Source organism: Lepisosteus platostomus, chromosome 7 (assembly GCF_059453375.1).
Source record: "Lepisosteus platostomus isolate fLepPlt1 chromosome 7, fLepPlt1.hap1, whole genome shotgun sequence".
In the NCBI taxonomy this organism is placed as follows: Eukaryota; Metazoa; Chordata; class Actinopteri; order Semionotiformes; family Lepisosteidae; genus Lepisosteus; species Lepisosteus platostomus.
Window position 1 is genome coordinate 43,181,748 of NC_142617.1, and position 17,883 is coordinate 43,199,630.

The window sequence follows — 17,883 nt, forward strand, 5'->3', positions numbered from 1 at the left end:
AATAAACTTTGGAACAAACTTACCCTTGCATTATTGAGATTTTGTCCTAATTCTTTCAGATTAATGGTACTGGAAATATATATTAGATTTCAACTTCTGATAATCTCAGTGGATAACTGTGTAGTTCATGTAGGTGTTCCTGATCGCTGGAATGTGTTATTTTAGATAAGTACTTCATACAGTCCTGGATACAGGACTTTCTCAGATCACAGTGCACCTTCTGTGTGGCGCCCAGGTGGGGCTGCACGTCATGGTGGATGAGGTAGCCCCTCCCACAGTATGTGAAGCTCTTTGGCATCCTTTGGGATGACAAGCACTGTATAAATTCAGCTAATAAAGCTAACCTCTATTCTTGACCCTGAACACCATAACGTCTTGTGCTTCTGCTCCGTGGGCAAATGTGAGCACTCATGGTTTGGGGGATTTAACAAACTCTTCGTCCCTTTAGCTCTTCACCTCAATCAAGCATCGCTTGAATTAAATTGAAATTCTGGGAGTCAGGAGAGTCCTTTTGTGAAACGGAGACAGCAAAAGGTGGCCATTTCATTTCAGCAGGGGTGTACTTTACTGTGAGGCTCTCCACTGATTGCCAACCTGGCATACTGGTGACCTGAATCTTGTGTCCGCACCTCCTGCAACTCCATCCAGGCTCCCAGTGTGCTGAAGGAATGAGCTTTGCCTGAGGTCTTTTCAAATCTGATTGCAAGAACATCATCATGCTTGTATACAGTAGGTTTTGGACTGGAGCTTGCTTTCACACAAGAAGTCAACACCAGATTGGGCCTGGCCAGTGTCCCTTTGTGCATCGTCAGTTCACCAAGCAGTGGCTCAGGAGCCAGTGTCCCTCTGCTAATCGACAGTTCACCAAAGCACAATGGCTCAAGGGCCAGTCTCAGGCATGAAGAGGTGAACTGACTCTTTGTGATTGGCTGGTGAGTTGATTTCCTTATTTAATCTCGGCCATTATTCTGTACTGTTTGTTTGTGGAAATATGAAATAACTGACGGGGAAAAAAGCAAAACAAAAGTTTCCGCTTTACACTTCCCGGTGATGTCAGTTTAGCAACGCGTTGGGTTAGTTGTGTGGTATTTACAGTAGAGGGGCAAAAAAGAAACAGCTCACAATTAAAATAAACTTTATAGATAAAGGTAGAAAGACATTTTATTTTAACCTGAACGCTTCCGTAAGTGTTTTTATGTTTTTAAAGACCGTGTCAGTGGAAGTGTTCTTAGTTGAGCAGCTAAATCAAATAGCCATGTCTTCTCATGCTTAGCAGGGATGTCAAATAGAATGCAACTAATTGCTGTTTCTAAGGGAAATCACATTTTACTGTAGAGCACGATTGATTTTCGTGGAGTTTGATTAGATTGTCCGTAACATATTTCAAATATTTTTCGTTTTTTTATGTGTAAATGAAAACACAAACTACAGTAGCCTTGGTTTACTATTTTATGGTACTGGTGCTGAGAAGCAGCCATGAAAGCAAAATAAAAGTTTTTATTTTAAAGTATTTGAAACGTAGTGAGCACCAATTCTGTGTGTGTGTCAGGACCTGATACAGGGGATTAACACATTCATGCTGGAAGTGGACATTCACTGTTCACTGTATCAGCCAGAGAGATATGTTTTCTCCAGCACTGCAGAGCTCAAGGAGGAAACTGGCAATTCTCCCATTCCATTGTAAGTGACTTGTCTTGAAATTGTGTTTAAAATGTTGCTTATAAACACTTGTGCTTGGCCTCTGCTTTAGTCCTTCCTAAAATATATTTTATGGAACATAGTCATTTATCACATCATTTTACATGAAAATTTAATAAAAAAAACCTATTTCAGTGTTTCACAATATTCTTAAAAATAAAAGGCAAATCATCATTATTTAATCAACAACAACAACAACAACAACAACAACAACAACAACAACAACAACTCTCTCAATTGTCAAACCTCCATTTGGAGGAAGTCATTTATTTACTACCTGTATTTTTAGTTTTTCAAGGGGTTCCAGGAGCAAGCTTGTGAATTTTCTCCTCACCAGCAGCAAATATATCTCTATACGTCCTGCAAGCCTCAGAACCTGTACCAGCATGAATGTACAAAATAACCTAGAGAAGATGCTTGGTGTGACTCAAAGTTTCTTTTAAAGTTCTGTATAATTTTCACACAATGACATGGTAATGCATACAGTAGATTAATTGCTCTAGTGCATGTTTGTGTAGACCATATGTTTATGCATAGAATGTATACATACGTTGCAGTGGCACATTTGAAGTATTTTTGATATATGAAGATACTGTACATTTTTTAAATAAGTCATACAGCAGGTATTTAGAGATCATTTAAGATATTAACAAATGCACAAGTGTGTGTTTAAACTGTTGTGTAAATGTCTTTGACACAGTCAGGAGTTACAGATACTGTATACAGTATATGTTATGATCATCAACGGTTTGCTCAAAAACTCCATTAGTGTTATCTATACCAATATAAATGTTTCCATTATTAATACTTTGGGTTATTAGAAACCAAGCCTGTAACTTAGAATCTTTAACTCACACTGATCTGGATTATCTAAAACAGCTCAGGGTGAGTTACAGAGGAGCCGCCAATATAAGGTGCTGGAGAAGCTACTCCATCACAGTTACTCATTTGATCTACAGTAATTGATTTTTATGAGATGTTCCTCATCATTCTAACATTGCCACAAAACTAAAAGACAGCTTTTTGGCAACACAACACAAATCTATCAGGATGAACTGTTAATTTAAAACAAAAAGGCTGCAGTTTCTGAGATTAGCCACAGAATGCTATCTCTTCACATAAAAGGAAAAGTACTGGGTGATAAGAGAAGAACAAAGAATCAAATGTCTCAGATGTTTTGCACAACATTATAGATTAAATATACATATTGATGTACACCTACGATTTCAGATGGTGGTTCTGAGCTACTTTTTTAAATGGTGAGTTGATGTAGTGAACCCACCCCCTGCTGCTGAACACTGCAATATACAGTATATATATATCTGACAGAGCAAGGGTTCCAGCAGTCCTTCAGGCAGATCCCAGGTCCTGCGAGGTGGCTCCAGGCACACTCCCTGTCTGCAGTGCAAGGTAAGGACACCGGAGCGTAACCCCAGTAGCTCCTTACAAGGAGTGAAGACTCTGAAACATGTTGCAACAATCGAGCTGCTGTGCCCTCAGGCCAGCCTGCTCTTCACCATTTGTGTGCTCTTCTCCTTAAGCCTGCTGCAGACAGTCATACATCCTGTTGATCCTGCTGAAAAGCCAGGAATGACATCTCTCCGGACAAGTGTGCTCCCTATTGCTCTGGCTGCCACTGGGATGGACGGGGATCTGCACGCAGGAGCCCAGCGTGAGCCCCCAGTCCAGGGGAGCAGGCTGGTGCAGAAGGGGCAGAAGATCCAGGAGAGGGGCCAGTGGGCAAACAAGTGGGAGTTCATCTTGGCTGTAGCTGGAGCCATCGTTGGGCTGGGCAATGTGTGGAGGTTCCCCTACCTGTGCTACAAAAACGGAGGAGGTGAGTGACAATTCATACTTTCTATACACGTCAAGATGCAGAATTTCCATTTGTATATTCCTGTAGATTTGTTATGTGCTGGTTGCACTGATTCTTAAAACATGAAATGTAAGTCTCTGTTCTGTTTTAATTATGAAGAATACAAAGATCTTCAGGAGCATTTGCAAATCATATTGCAACTTTTTATATAGCAGTCCTGTTCTATTTTCCTTTCTCATTCTGCTGTTTTAACCATTATAAAGCAGAAGGAACACACTGGAAAGAACTTCTTCAGGAAATTAAGATAAATGCCTTTCTCATTTTATTTCTCTTTCTTGCTTTTTTTATTCTTAAAACTAAAATCTGACTTTTAAAACTCTTACAGGGGCTCTGCAATGAGTGCTATTGTCTCAGCACTTACAGTACATCGAGAGTTTTTATTTTAAAGTGCATAGCTGAGTCTGTGTCTTGTTCAGAAGGCATGGTCACAAGAGGATAAGCAGAGATGAATCTCTTGCAGTCATGAGTCACCAGCAGAGTATGGGCTACACTGGTCACCCTGGTGTCTCAAGTCAGTTAAGGTCTTTTTTCGCCTCATCACGCCTGCTGTGTTCACCTGAACTTGAGAGCATAAAGAAAACCTCTCCCTGCTCTCATGGGCTCCATGAGGGTTCAAAATGCAAGCAGCAAAGATCTTCTCCCGAGACAACAATTTTTATTATTATTATTTATTATTTATTTTTTCTTTTGTGTATCACATTTTTGTTTTGCACTGAGTTTATCTTTACAGTTCAGCAGTAATTTATTGTAAGCTGCTTTGGTTTAAGAAATTAAGATCAGTCAATCAACTAACTAATTACCTGATTAATGAATGCGGAAGTGTTTGTGTGCAGTACGGTATGTGAATAATGTTTCATATTTAAGGTGCTCGATTTACACATAACCCCAAAGATCTGCTTGCAGCAGCAGTGAGTTTTCATTCTTGGGACCTTGGGGCTTCTGCAGGGAAGGTTTGTTTAGTCTAACGTGCTGACTAGCACACTGTAGAGAAGGACGAAGAACAGCAAAAAGAGGAGACCACTCAACCCAGCATGCTTGTTTAGTAGTTTATTGCTTGAGTTTCAGACACCCATAACTGTGTGTGTAAAGTCTTTCCCATTCTCCATTCTGAATGAACTTTCTCTTAGTTCATTACTTCCCTAGTGTAACTACGTGTTCTTGTTCTGCTATTGAGTTTGAAAGATCCCCCTTTATTATACATTATACATCAAATCTCCTTTCAATCTCATGCAATCCAGACTGAAGAGACTGATTTCCTTTAACCTGTCTGTATATTCCCTGACACCAGGAATTATTCTTATTTCTCTTCTTTGAACCTTTCTAAGGCTCTAAGGAGACCAAAACTGAACACAATATTGTAAGTGAAGCATTAATAGTGTGCTATAAAGCTTGAGCATAACCCTGGATTTTAGGGTAATCCCTGTCAGACATAGCTTGAATTTATTCTATAGAAATATATAGTGCATGTTCCCACCTGATGCATCATTCACTTTACACTGGTCTTCAAGGAAATTCTCTCCTTCAGAGCCTGGATCTGGTGTTCCCCACGGATGGACAGCAGCACTGGGATCTCTGGGATAAGGGAGGTTTTTGCTTGTGATGTCTGTGTGGATGATGGCACTTTTTGTGTTGTGCTGGGCTATATTTTTTTCATTGTGTGCTGTACTTGCTTATTTTGGTGTGTGGAAGAGTGATTCTGGCTTTGTGATTTTCCCTCTGCTCGGTGATCATGCAGCTCCTCTATGATTTGCAAATTTCCTCTGTGCAGAACTTCTGCTTTTTTGATGAAGGGTCTGGCCACAAAAGACGACTCTGCGGGCATCCATGTAGTTCTCTGCCAAACATTTAAACAAATGCTTTCAGTACAACTACTGTATATAAACATCTTATGGAAATAAATGTGGGAATTTAAAACATGTATAAATATGCAGGGACCAAGAATGCTCCTCCTGTCCTTATTTATATAGATTCTATATAGATGGGAATTTGTTTTTGATTTATGAAACATGCAACTCAAAAATCAAGACACTCCTGTACAGTACATGTTGTTGGCATCATTTTTAATACATTTTAATCTACTTTCACAATGTATACTCCATTCATATGCTAAAGGTCCAATTCACCTACCAAGTCAAATTAAGATTTTTTTTTTCCTGTAAATAGGTGCCTTCCTCATCCCCTATGTCCTGTTCCTCTTTACCTGTGGAATCCCCCTGTTCCTGCTGGAGACGGCTCTGGGGCAGTACACCAGCCAGGGGGGCATCACCTGCTGGAGGAAGATCTGCCCCCTGTTTGAGGGTGTGTGCCATTATTATAGTCTATTCTTCCTCATATGAACATGAGAAAGTCTGGTATGAAGACAGGGCATTGTTGTCACTTGTATTTTGATGCTGTCCTGATATACCTGATACAGTATATCAGCACTTAGGAGAAGAAACAGAGCAGTTTAGCAGGCTATCTCCCTGTCCTAAGGCGATCACAGAGAGTGTCATGATCACAGCACACTATGACCTAAATTCCCTAACATAGTTGAATGTCCTCAGAGATTTCTGTGTTGTGGATTGTCTAAGCAGCTATGACATTTTGGCTTAATGTGTCTTGGTGTATTTTGAAAACTATTTTGTGATGTAATCTGTTATGATAGGGTTGCAAGGTCTTTGGAAAACACGGCCTTTTAAAAATTCAATGGCAGAGCAGTACAGTACTTCTGGCTTTGTTCAGACTGAAGAGATGGAGAATTTAGGGTGGCCTCATCTATGATGATGAGCAGTGGGTAGAGAAAAACTGATGGGAATGTAGTCAGATTTCCTTCAGTACTTGAACAGAATAACCAAATACAGCAGGTGTGTAGTTTTGGCTCAAATTTCAAGGCAACAATAACTCTTTAAACATCTTTAAATCTTACACTGTTGTGAACATGGGGCTCTTTGTTAAGAGAATAAGTTACATGATTAAAACTGAAGCTTTTAACCAACAGACTGCATTCTCCCCATCAGCAGTTCATACCTGGGGGCATAAAGTGTTCCCTTTCAGGTGAGAACACCTCCAGTAACTTCCACCTGCCACACCTGCTGCATTTATCCAGGTTACACAATTACAGTGGCAGGAAGACTTTACAGATGTGATTCCACGTATTGTGCTCCAGGCATTCATGTTTTTGCAGAAAATGACAGAATACCTCTTTTTTTAAAAAAAGTGCTACTGTTATTGCATCACTTCATTAGATCCATTGAGTCTATGATGGGGATTTGCAAAAATCATTAACACAAATGGCATGTTCACTCAGAACAGTCTTCACACAGTTTCCGTCACTTTATGTATGTTTCAGAGAACAACCACCTTTCATTCTATTTACTATTAAAATAATGAAATCTTTCAAATTAAAAACGTAATTCATTCCAGGTATGGGCTACACCAGTCAACTGATCATTGGATATGGAGCCATCTCTTACATAACAATACTGGGCTGGGCTTTCTTCTACCTGATAGCCTCATTCAACTGGGAGCTGCCTTGGGCCAATTGCAGAAACCCCTGGAACACAGGTAGTGGAGTTCAAACTGTCACACCAAGGGTCTAGAACTGAGTAGTGGAGTTCATACTCTCACCCTTAGGGTCTAGAACCGGGTAGTGGAGTCCTTACATACACCCCTAGGGTCTAGAGCTGGGTACTAGAGCTCACAGTTTTATAGGAGATATTTTGTATAGCAGAGGCATTGGAGTTTACATTGAGGGTCTAGAACTTAGTCTGAGTTCATACTGTGACACTGCACACTATGCAGAATTAAGATTTTTTTGTGATTACCTGTCTCTACTAAACCCTCCAGCTTTACTTGACTTCCATATTGGAATGTTGAGACAGGGTAAATGAGTAAACCTGTAGAATTGTACTCCCATGTCTCCCACCTCCTGCACAGAGTTGGTTCCACCATGGGGCCTCCACATTGTCCTGGAGGTACTGAAATGTTCTTCCTTTGAGCCTCAGTTAAAGCCCTTATTGTCATCCTCTTCTTGGTTTTTGATGCCTTTCCCTTTCTGTTATGCTGTTGCGACTTGAGCTGGCCTTAGTATTTAAGGCCTTGTTGTTGTTCCATGTCAATGAGCTGGTGACACAGAAGGAAGCTTTCACAGCAACAGGTTTCAACATGCTTTGGATTCAGAACATGTCCCCTCAAGAGATCCAACTGTCATTTCATAACCTTCAGGGGCTGATCACTAGGTGCAGATCTTTCCAAGCACCAGCTGGCCAGGTGGTCATTGATGCTGTCAGCATGGTCTATGAGCACTGTGGCCTTTGACTCTGGCTGGCTGTGAACTCATTCTCATCTGGGACCCTCTATAATGGGGATTCTTTTGAGGCAGAGGTGTGGCTTTTGACTGTTCTTGCAATGACAGCTGCATTGATGCCCTCTGTTGTTTAGCATTCTCCCTTTGTGATCAATCATCATTACAAGCTTAAGCAGGTTGGGACTGGGTCCTGTGGTTCCCTATGAGGTAACAACAGCATTCCAACTGGAAGGGAGCTGTTAATCCAAAAGCGGTGATGGAGAGCCCTGCTCACCAGGCCTTGGTGGAGAAAGAGCTGGCCAGGTGACATAGCAGGGTAATGCTGGATGAATTTGATGTGCATACCCAGGGGAGGGACACGGGCACTTTCCCATGAAGTAACAGCAGCAGTCTTTTGCAGGGCAATCAGGGTTTTGTAACAGAAATTTGCTTATGAAAGACTAATTGTGCCTGCTGGCAGCTTCTTCCGATTTCTCATCAGGTAGTGCTAGTACATGCCAGTATTCTAAAGGGAGGGACTGTTGTCTCTTTTTTTATTAAATAAAAAGGAAATTTACCTTTGCTTTTTAATTTGCCAGTTATCTTACATGTGCAATTAAATACAAAGGTGTTGAAATCTGTGGTTTGGTAAGTGAAAGCTTTTACTGATCATTTCTGCTTTCATTATTTTTTTAACCTTAAAAATAACAAATTTGAGCCAGACTAACACACAGCAACAATTCCTAACTGAGTATACTGGAAGATACAAATCTCTAAGTCCTCAAAAGCATTGACCAAATCAGCTCAATGGTCCTATTTCAAATCAGCAGTGGCACATCACAGTACACAAGTGGAAACATAAATGTGCATTTAAAACTGAAAATGGGAAGCACTCTTTCACACACATGGTTGTGGAAATTTAACACAAACCAAGCAGCAATGTGGTCATGATGTAATCTGAATAAGATCCTCACATCAATAATCTACCAGAATTAATGACTGAACTGCTTTCTCTCATCTATAACCTTTCTTAGGTTCTTTTCCAAAAATATGTTTTAGGAATTTGTTTAGCATTTCAGCCAGACAGTAAAATCAAATGGAGATTACTACTGATTCATATACAGTATAACCATAGTATGCCAGGTTTGCTCAACTAGATATGAGTTAAGTTATAAGACCTCAGAGCCCAGTGCATTATTAAATTATGTTTTTCCCAATTACTGACAAAAAAATTGTACTATTACAGAGACACTGCTCTAGATTATTTAATGATTTAGGCTTCCGTAGGGTAATGAATCTTAATGAATCTCCTGCAGCTACCTGTGTGGAATTTGACAAGCATCACCTCAATTCCAACTTAAGTGTTCCAGGGAATGCTACATCACCTGTCATGGAGTTTTGGCAGTAAGTAGCAAATCTAAGCAATTCCAGGAGCATAGAGAAACAAGAGTTTTTCATCTCTGATTGTGCGTTTTCTGGTCCCTGCAGCAGGAGGGTGCTGGGCCTCTCCAGTGGGATTGATGAGGTGGGCAGTCTGAGATGGGAACTGGCACTCTGTCTCCTGTTGGCCTGGATCATCTGCTATTTCTGTGTCTGGAAGGGGGTGAGGTCTACAGGGAAGGTGAGAGAATGTTATTATGGGGATAAGGTTGGGACAGGTGATACAGACTGAAAAACATTGTTGGAGCTTCTCCTTACCTTCTCAGTTAACTGAGCAGTGTCTGGAGGTGAAGGGATAAATGCATACATCTGAAACATGCATTGCATGGTATTCTGGGGTTCACACACACACTCAATAGCTTTGTTTCCCTGCTTTCCCTGTTTTCCTGGAATAGGGTCCCTTTAAAACTGCAGTTTCATAATCATGTCACTAATCAGCCTTCGGAAAACCAGTTGAGCTCCAATATTCATACAATCCTGTTTTAACTCATTAACTAGTATTTCCATTTAAATAATTAGAACCTGTTTTTCTTTAAAGGCCTCTTACTTCACAGCCACTTTCCCCTATGTGATGCTGGTGGTGCTGCTGGCCCGAGGACTCACCCTGCCTGGAGCTGCTGATGGGCTGGTCTTCTACCTCTACCCTAACCCAGCAAGGCTCGCTGACCCACAGGTATGATACAATAGTGCTTTTCCACTCTGTTAGGAGTCCTGATTGACACTTGCTAGCTTGCTAGCTTGTTTCACATGAATATAGCAGGATGGGCAAACCCATAAAACTGAGAAGAAAGGAACACATGACTACAGTAGTCATCTGGCAACCCCTTTTGAACACAAGAATATAAACAAAGTCGCAAATAAGAGTAGAGTCTGTACTCTTTTGGTTTCTGGAACCTCACTGATGTGTGGATCTTGCTGTTTCTCCAAGGATTCCAGGAAATTGGCTTTTACAGGTGTCCTTTTCCTAATTTAAAACCAGAACTGTCCTAAAGATTTTAAATTTGGACAAACTGGCACTTTTGTCTTTTCACCAGGTGTGGATGGATGCAGGGACTCAGATCTTCTATTCCTATGCCATTTGTCTGGGCTATCTCACTTCTCTTGGGAGCTACAACAAGTACAACAACAACTGCTACAGGTGTGAAACAGAGTTTCAATCTCTGAATTTGCATGTTCTCTACACACCAGCCCAGAAAAATTCCTCACTCAGACCTTCACAATAGATCTGACCCTTGAGCTAGAGGATTCTGCTTTTCTGAATAAACCTGCCAGGAGAGTGTTGACTTTATTCTTCATGTCCTCATTTTGTAACAAAGAGATTGTTCTAGCACTCTCAGCAAACTGGAATTCTAGAATTATTCTAGAATACTATTTGTTTACCTGACTTGACTGAACTTTATTCATTGTACTGATGATGAACTTTGACATAAGATAGTGAAATCTTTGATACTATTTTGCTTCAATGGGACAAAATTTTTTACTTAAAGTCCTGGTGCCTTGCAAGACTAAACAAGACACAGAGATCACAATGAACTCTCCTCACCATATGTCCCTCTGCAGACAATTAATCTTAAAGACTATTGCCAATTTAATCAATTCTTTGAGAGTGGAGGATCATTTTATAGTACAGGTCACAGTGTACAGTGCACCTTTAAAATGACATGACTGTACAGGTCCTGCAGTCTGCAAGTGTCTCCACAACAGAGGGGGAGAGGTTGGGAGGATTGTGTTGAAATGATTGACACAATGGTCTCTCTTCATGCAGGGACTCCTTCTATCTCTGCCTACTGAACAGCACTACCAGCTTTGTGGCTGGATTTGCCATCTTCTCTGTGTTGGGCTTCATGGCGTACGAACAGGGAGTGGACATCTCACTGGTGGCCGAGTCAGGTAAGGTGCTCATAAAGAGACAGAGCAGAGGCTCTAAACTAGACTTTACTGCTAGGAGGATCTTGCCTGATGTGCTGTGTGTCTCTCTGCGCACGTGTGCAGGTCCTGGCCTGGCGTTCATTGTGTACCCGCGTGCGGTGGCCATGATGCCTCTACCCCAGCTCTGGGCCGCCTGCTTCTTCCTCATGATCATCCTCCTGGGAATAGACAGCCAGGTTAGCCCCACAATATGTGTCCTTTTCCACTATCTAGCCCTTTCTTCAGTTTCTTCTCTCCGATCCTCTATCATTCTCTCACACTACGCCATGTTACCTGCTCCAGCTCCTCTCTACCCCTCTTTCTTTACACTTTGACCTGCACCTGTTTCCACAGTTTGTGGGTCTTGAGAGTTTAATGACCTCAGTGATGGACCTCTTCCCCATGGTCCTTCGGAGAGGATACCGCCGGGAGCTCCTCCTGCTGTTCCTGTGTGTGTGCTGCTTCCTGCTCGGACTCCTCATGGTCACTGAGGTGAGTGCTTGGGTTAGCCATTAACTCACGTCTGTGCAATTTGTGACATTTCTACCTCCTTTGGCTCTGAACACCTGTAGATACAGGGATCCTGCTTTTAATCACTGTGTTGTTTTTATAAATGTGTAGCAGAGCCTGTTACATTTGAGAAGCATGCAGAGATGTACAGTAGTGACTCGAAACTCTTCATTCCTTCCTTGGTTAGCTAGTTCTCAACTCTGTGTTTATTTATCCCTTTAGAGTAAAATGAACCATATAATATTAGGACAAGATGAATGTCAATTCATTTGAGCCACCTATGCCTGGAACTGCCATGCAGGGAATAATGGTGAACAACATGAAACTCTCTCTGTAGGGGGGCCTGTACCTGCTGCAGCTCTTCGATCACTATGTGTGCAGTGGCACCACCCTGCTGTTCCTCGCCTTCTGTCAGTCCATGTGCATTGGTTGGGTGTACGGTGAGTACAGGACCCCCGCCTACTGTATACACACCACGCACTGCTAGCACAGCATCTTCAATTCCACCTCCTCATGCAGACAGACTCATGCTTGCAATCACAAGAATCCATGGGTGCATATCCTGTTTGCTTTACAATTCCACTAACCATACTTCCACATGTTTTTTTTTCATGAGGGTCCCACACCCACATTATTCCCAAAGAAGTCTTCATGATAGTGGAGTTGGATTTGCCCAATTTAAAATGTGATAACAGATAATTCCCCAGTCTGCCTAGGACATCTGACACTGGTTCCTGTGCAATTTCCATTCTAAGTGGAGAGTGGTAAACCACACCTCACTCCTTCTCGAAGGTCTCCAGGTGCATGCCTTTCCCTTATTTCAGCCTGCCTCCTGCAGGTGCCGATCGTTTCTATGACAACATCGAAGACATGATTGGCTATCGGCCTTGGCCTGTGATGAAGTACTGCTGGCTCTACGTCACCCCGGCCATCTGCACAGTGAGTTGAGCACTGAGTCATCAGTTCTAAGGTGGATCTGTGGATTCCGCCTGCCCTGTTATTTCAGAACACTATGACAGAGTTAATCCCAAAAAGACTCCAGAGAATCACTTTGGTCTCAACGCTCTGAGCTAAAGATAATTAAAAAATAAGCATTGTCTATGAAAACTGCAAGGTGTAATTTCCTAAACAAATGGATACTCAACCAGCCACCACAGTGACTGCAGCACTCTGACTTTCATGGTTTAGGTTTACACACATGAGAGGTATGTAAGACTCCCCCAGAGTACGGGTCAGCCACCGCTCATCTTCCTTCTCCTTCTTGTGTCCTCTCGCTGTTGCTGACCACTGTGTCCCCCCCTCCCCCAGGGCACCTTCATCTTCTCCCTGGTGAAGTATACCCCTCTGAAGTTCAACAACACCTATGTGTATCCAGACTGGGCGTATGTCCTGGGCTGGCTGCTGGCAATCTCCTCCCTCTCACTGATCCCCCTGTGGATGGTCTATAAACTCAGCCACACCAACGGGACCTTACGCCAGGTAGGTGAGAACGTTCTTGGAAGTATGTGCCAGTCAGGGGTTGCTCTCTTGCAAATACCCACACCCTGTGACCTCTCCACAAAAATGCTTTAATGCCACAAAATGCCACAAACATTCTGTCTTGGAAATTCTAGGTATCAGCTTCCAGTCCTCTGTAGAGCTGCTGTTCCGGAATTGTCCATCATATAACAATGAGTTTCCCCCACTTCCCGTGTGTGTGATTTTGGTGAATACTATGTTAAAAACATTATTGACAAATGAATGTAAAAGTACAGTAAATCACACAGTGGTGCAGAAGAGATAAATACAGACGATGGAGCGTCATGGCTTGGCAGTAAATGAATCTATGCTGTGAAAATATCACACACATGTGCCAAAGCAAACATTCCTTAGAGGTCATCCTTGTGTCTTGTAACGTAAAAGTGACCCCACTGCCCTTTATTCTTCCCAGCGGCTGCGTCTGCTCAGTCTGCCCGCAAATGACCTTCCACTGACCCGGAAGGAGAAGAAAGACAGTGGCCATCTGATGTCTGACCTCCGTCAGGACCTCTCCAGTGAGAGGTGTGTCAATGTAGAAGTGAAGAGTGTTCTTTCATAGCCAGCCAGTAACCTGTTAATAAGGGTCGGTCTGAGGGCTTCACAGAAAAACAGCAAATGTGTGATCAAAAATACATTTTACAGGGTTCATGGACATCTCTCAGTCTAATACTGAGCACGTCTCCTTAGTTTGCCTGGATTGCCAAACAATTCAATATGATTCAGTTGTTTGCCTAAAATATACACTTGGAAATTAATATAAATGTATTTATTCAGTTTATTTAGTTCAGGAATGTCAATTCAGAGGACAAAACACACCTACTCTTCCTGAATGTTAAAGTACACATAGCTTCATTTTAGTCACCAGTGGTTTCATTATCCTGGATTTGTTAAACTGGAGAGAAATACACACTTTTCTACTTCATTATATTCCCACTTTTGATTAACTTTCATTTTGAGGCAAAACATCTATTTTTTATATCAAATAATTTTCTACATTTATGCCTAGAACAGGGGAAAAAATATACCACAAAGGTTTTTAAAAGTTAGACATTTATGCTCCTGTGAATATATTATGTATTTTGGTGTTTTGCTATGGATTGTTTTATAATGGGAAAAATTATAGTTTTATATAGTTTAATTAAAGGAGTATATTAAAAAATAACCTAATTAGTTAATAAATATGCAATAAATATAATGGCGGACAAAGCTGTTACATGTCTTGCTTTTGTAAACGTTTCCTTTTATTAATACATTTTTAAAAATACAAACATTTTCCTGCTAATACAAGTTCTTGATTTGTGCCAAAAATTGGCAGCCTTTGAAAAGCGCATTCTGAGTGAGTTCACATGGGGTTGGAAGGAGGCCGAGAGCCTGTGCAAGTGTGCTGGTTGCCTTGGGCAACATCGGGATGCGAGTCGCTCCCAGCCCAGGTGTAACACAATCATGGTTAACAAAGTCTTTGGAGCACAGTAATTAGTTAACTACTTCAGATTAGTGTGATTTAGAGGAGCAGAAATCGTTCTTTGGGTAACTGCCACGATGAAGAGGAAGGTGGCTGAGATTTTAAACTGCGTATCTCACCGGAGAGAGCAGATTTTGTGGCTCAGCCATTCTGCCATAAACATACTGTAATAAAGGTTCTGCCCCAGGTCTTTCCCAGGAGAAAGAGTCTTACTTCATCAGCAGCTGGTGTTCCAGTTTAAATCGTTGGCTCGTGTTTTTTTTTTCATTTTTATCTTTCCTCGGCTGAAAAGATACAAGCCTAGAGTACAGGAACACAGAGGCCCTACTTGTACATGTGTAGCTGCAGGAGACCTCCAGTTCACTACAAAATATCTGGGCTCCCAGCCCCTGAAAGATCACAAGCAACGCATGTATTAGCTAATTCAAGAAATATCAGATTTGTTTATAAAGTGAACTTTTCAAACGACAGTATGGTCAGTGTTTTTGTTTTTTTCATTTAAAATGATCTCCTGGAATTTCTTTAATTAAAGTATTAAGGTATGTAAGGAGCCCAGCCCAGCTGTATTAAAAGACCTGATTGCATAAATACCACGTGGGAAGACCTCTGATCTGTTATAAAACCTTGCACGCTCAATGAGCTGGCAAGCAGGAGGATTAATGGGTGCTTAAATAATATTCCCATTAATATTATATTAATATTATATTATAATATTATAATATTATAATATTATAATAATAATATTCCCATGCCGGTTTTTCTAAAATAAACCTGCTGGGAACAATCTTCGCACTTCTCATATTAAGAATAGAAGAACTCCAAAACTGGCTGCAAAAGAGAGGGAATTATTCAGACCATTTGGTTAGTTTGTTTGCTAGTATCTTAAATTCAAGCTCTTAACCACATGCACAGGGAGTTGCTTTCAGACTCCCACAATCCCTTGTGTAAAGAAGTGTCTCCTATTCTCTGTCCTGAATGGAAACTTCATTTTCCCGAGTTTCCTTGGGTCCTTATGTCACTGCCGACTCCAAAGAAGTCCTCCGGGTCAAAGGTTCTGCAAACCCAACTCAGGGTCTCACGTAATCTCCTGGTTCCAGGATTAAAGCATTTCATTTCCCTCAGACTGTGTGAGAATGACATTCCCTTCCAGATGGGAATTTATGTCTGGTGGGTCCCTCTGCTTTTTAGTACCTCCAGAGCAGCAGTGTCTTTCTTGTAGTCCAGGGACCAAAACTGAAGACAAAATTCAATGTGCAGTCTAACTTATGCATTTTAGAATTGTACCATTTGTGTTTGTCCTCCATCTATTAAAATATACTTATTAACACTCCAAAGCATTTTGCTGGCCTTTTTATTGTCGATTCACACTTTTTAAATCAAGTCCACATGAACCCCTAAAATAATTTTAGAATTTTAAATCAATCTTAAACAAGCATTTTATAGTTCTGTGGTTGGACCAAGTACAGACTCAGGATGACAAAAGGTAAAATCAAACTAATTTACATATATATTCATACCAGTGTTTAAAATCTCATGGAAGGAGGGTGCTGATTATGGCCACATTTTTCATGTGTTTTGGAAGATAAACCAGTCTGTTGCTCACAGTTCTCCTGGGGGAACGCTCAGTGTTGTGTAAGGACCAGTTATATAACTTGGTCCACGTGTCCTGGCCTTGATCAGAGCTTAGGGACTCTGGTGGTAAGGATCTGTACACAGATCACTTACATTTTGACCTGGTGTGTTGTGCCTTGTGGTGCTACATTTGTTAATAGGATCAGGCAGTAGTTCCATTGCTCTGCAGCTGGTGTCCAATGTTTTTGTTGAAAGTCACCTGTCAAGGCTAAATTCAACTTGGGGTTATCTTTTATAAAGCGATTTGCATCTTGTGGTCTCAGGTTCCTGTAATGATGCAATAGTGAAAAATGTAAGCCTAGTTTTAACTTTCAGGGTAATATCTCAACATAGCTGGTTTTGTGAAGAAGCCTGCATGGTTGTTAAAGATAATTTTTTGTTAAAGATCCATTTTCACTCCGCTTTTCCTGGTGAGGGTCTCGGTTGCAGCAAGCCGAGTAGATCTGCTCAGACTTCCCTGTTTCCAGCAACAGACTCCAGCTCCTCCTAGGGGATCCTCAGGTGCTCCCGAGCCAGCTGAGAGAGGTAATCCCCTCTCCACCCAGTGGCACGTGCCGGGAACAGCTCCAGTGGAAGCCACTAGGGGGCATCCTTATGAGTTGCCCAAACCAAGGGAGCTAGAGTCTCCAGGTGCAGGCAATTCAGTGATTTCCCCATGAAAATCTGAAGAATGTGGTTCTCTTAAATGAGGGGAATTCAACCGTATTTCCACCCCCTCCTTTGCTACAGTCACCCTTTTGTAGTCTATACTCTGTACTCAATTGGAATGAAAGAAAAAAAGAAAATGTTCTAGAAATCTCATAATGAGCAGGGGAAAACAAAAAATCTATGAGACTATAAGAGATTACTGCCATCCGTCATGAAAATGTTTCTGCTTTCACCACTGTAATTCCAAGAATAACTTTGTAGGTAGGTCAATGCAGAACTGAAAACTTTGTATGTCCAATTCTGATTCTTTCTCTACAGACATTAGCTTTTGTGCTGTGCTGTATCATTATCTACAGCAGCACTCTTTATATCACCGTCCTACCTGTTCTCCTCCTTCAGCCCTGACCTTCCCTGGACCAGTTGCAGAAACACCTGGAACACAGGTACTGGAGCATAGAAGGTCACTGGCAACCACAGTAAAAACCTCAGAGGATTGAAAACAATGTCTCCACTCACCCCCAAGCTGAGTGCACTGGTCTTAGTGAACCTGTCATCTAGTGATAAAGATGCTGAAAAGAGAAGAGAGAAAACACAACATTTTAGCTGTGGAGCCTTCTTTGGGTGTCAGATTGTCGGGTGACACCCAAAGAAGGCTCCACAGCCGAAATGTTGTGTTTTCTCTCTTCTCTTTTCAGCATGGAATAAATCTATTACTTCTTCCTGGAAACTGGCTCTGTGTCTCCTGCTGGCCTGGACCATCTGGTACTTGTCTGTCTGGAAGGGATTGAAATTCACAGGGAATTTCAGGGTGTCATGTGTTCTCTGCTGCAGAAATGACATTTTCATCCTTTCTAGATGATATTTGTTTTGAAGGAAGCCAGGGTATCAGCAGCAACGTTGCTGGGCAGCTTTTAAAAGACTTCTTCA

General features: G+C 41.5%; 1 protein-coding gene across 1 annotated transcript; it reads left to right on the plus strand.

The window, feature by feature from the left end:
- The first annotated feature begins 3,057 nt into the window (after positions 1-3,057).
- Positions 3,058-16,010, plus strand: LOC148658848 (sodium- and chloride-dependent GABA transporter 2-like). The gene is made up of 14 exons (XM_088640557.1): positions 3,058-3,535; positions 5,738-5,872; positions 6,977-7,117; positions 9,155-9,242; positions 9,327-9,459; positions 9,817-9,951; positions 10,313-10,416; positions 11,044-11,168; positions 11,271-11,383; positions 11,541-11,678; positions 12,034-12,136; positions 12,535-12,635; positions 13,005-13,175; positions 13,627-16,010. Exons 1-14 carry the CDS (start codon positions 3,289-3,291, stop codon positions 13,771-13,773), a joined length of 1,881 nt encoding a protein of 626 aa, XP_088496683.1. The 5' UTR covers positions 3,058-3,288; the 3' UTR covers positions 13,774-16,010.
- Positions 16,011-17,883: the final 1,873 nt, after the last annotated feature.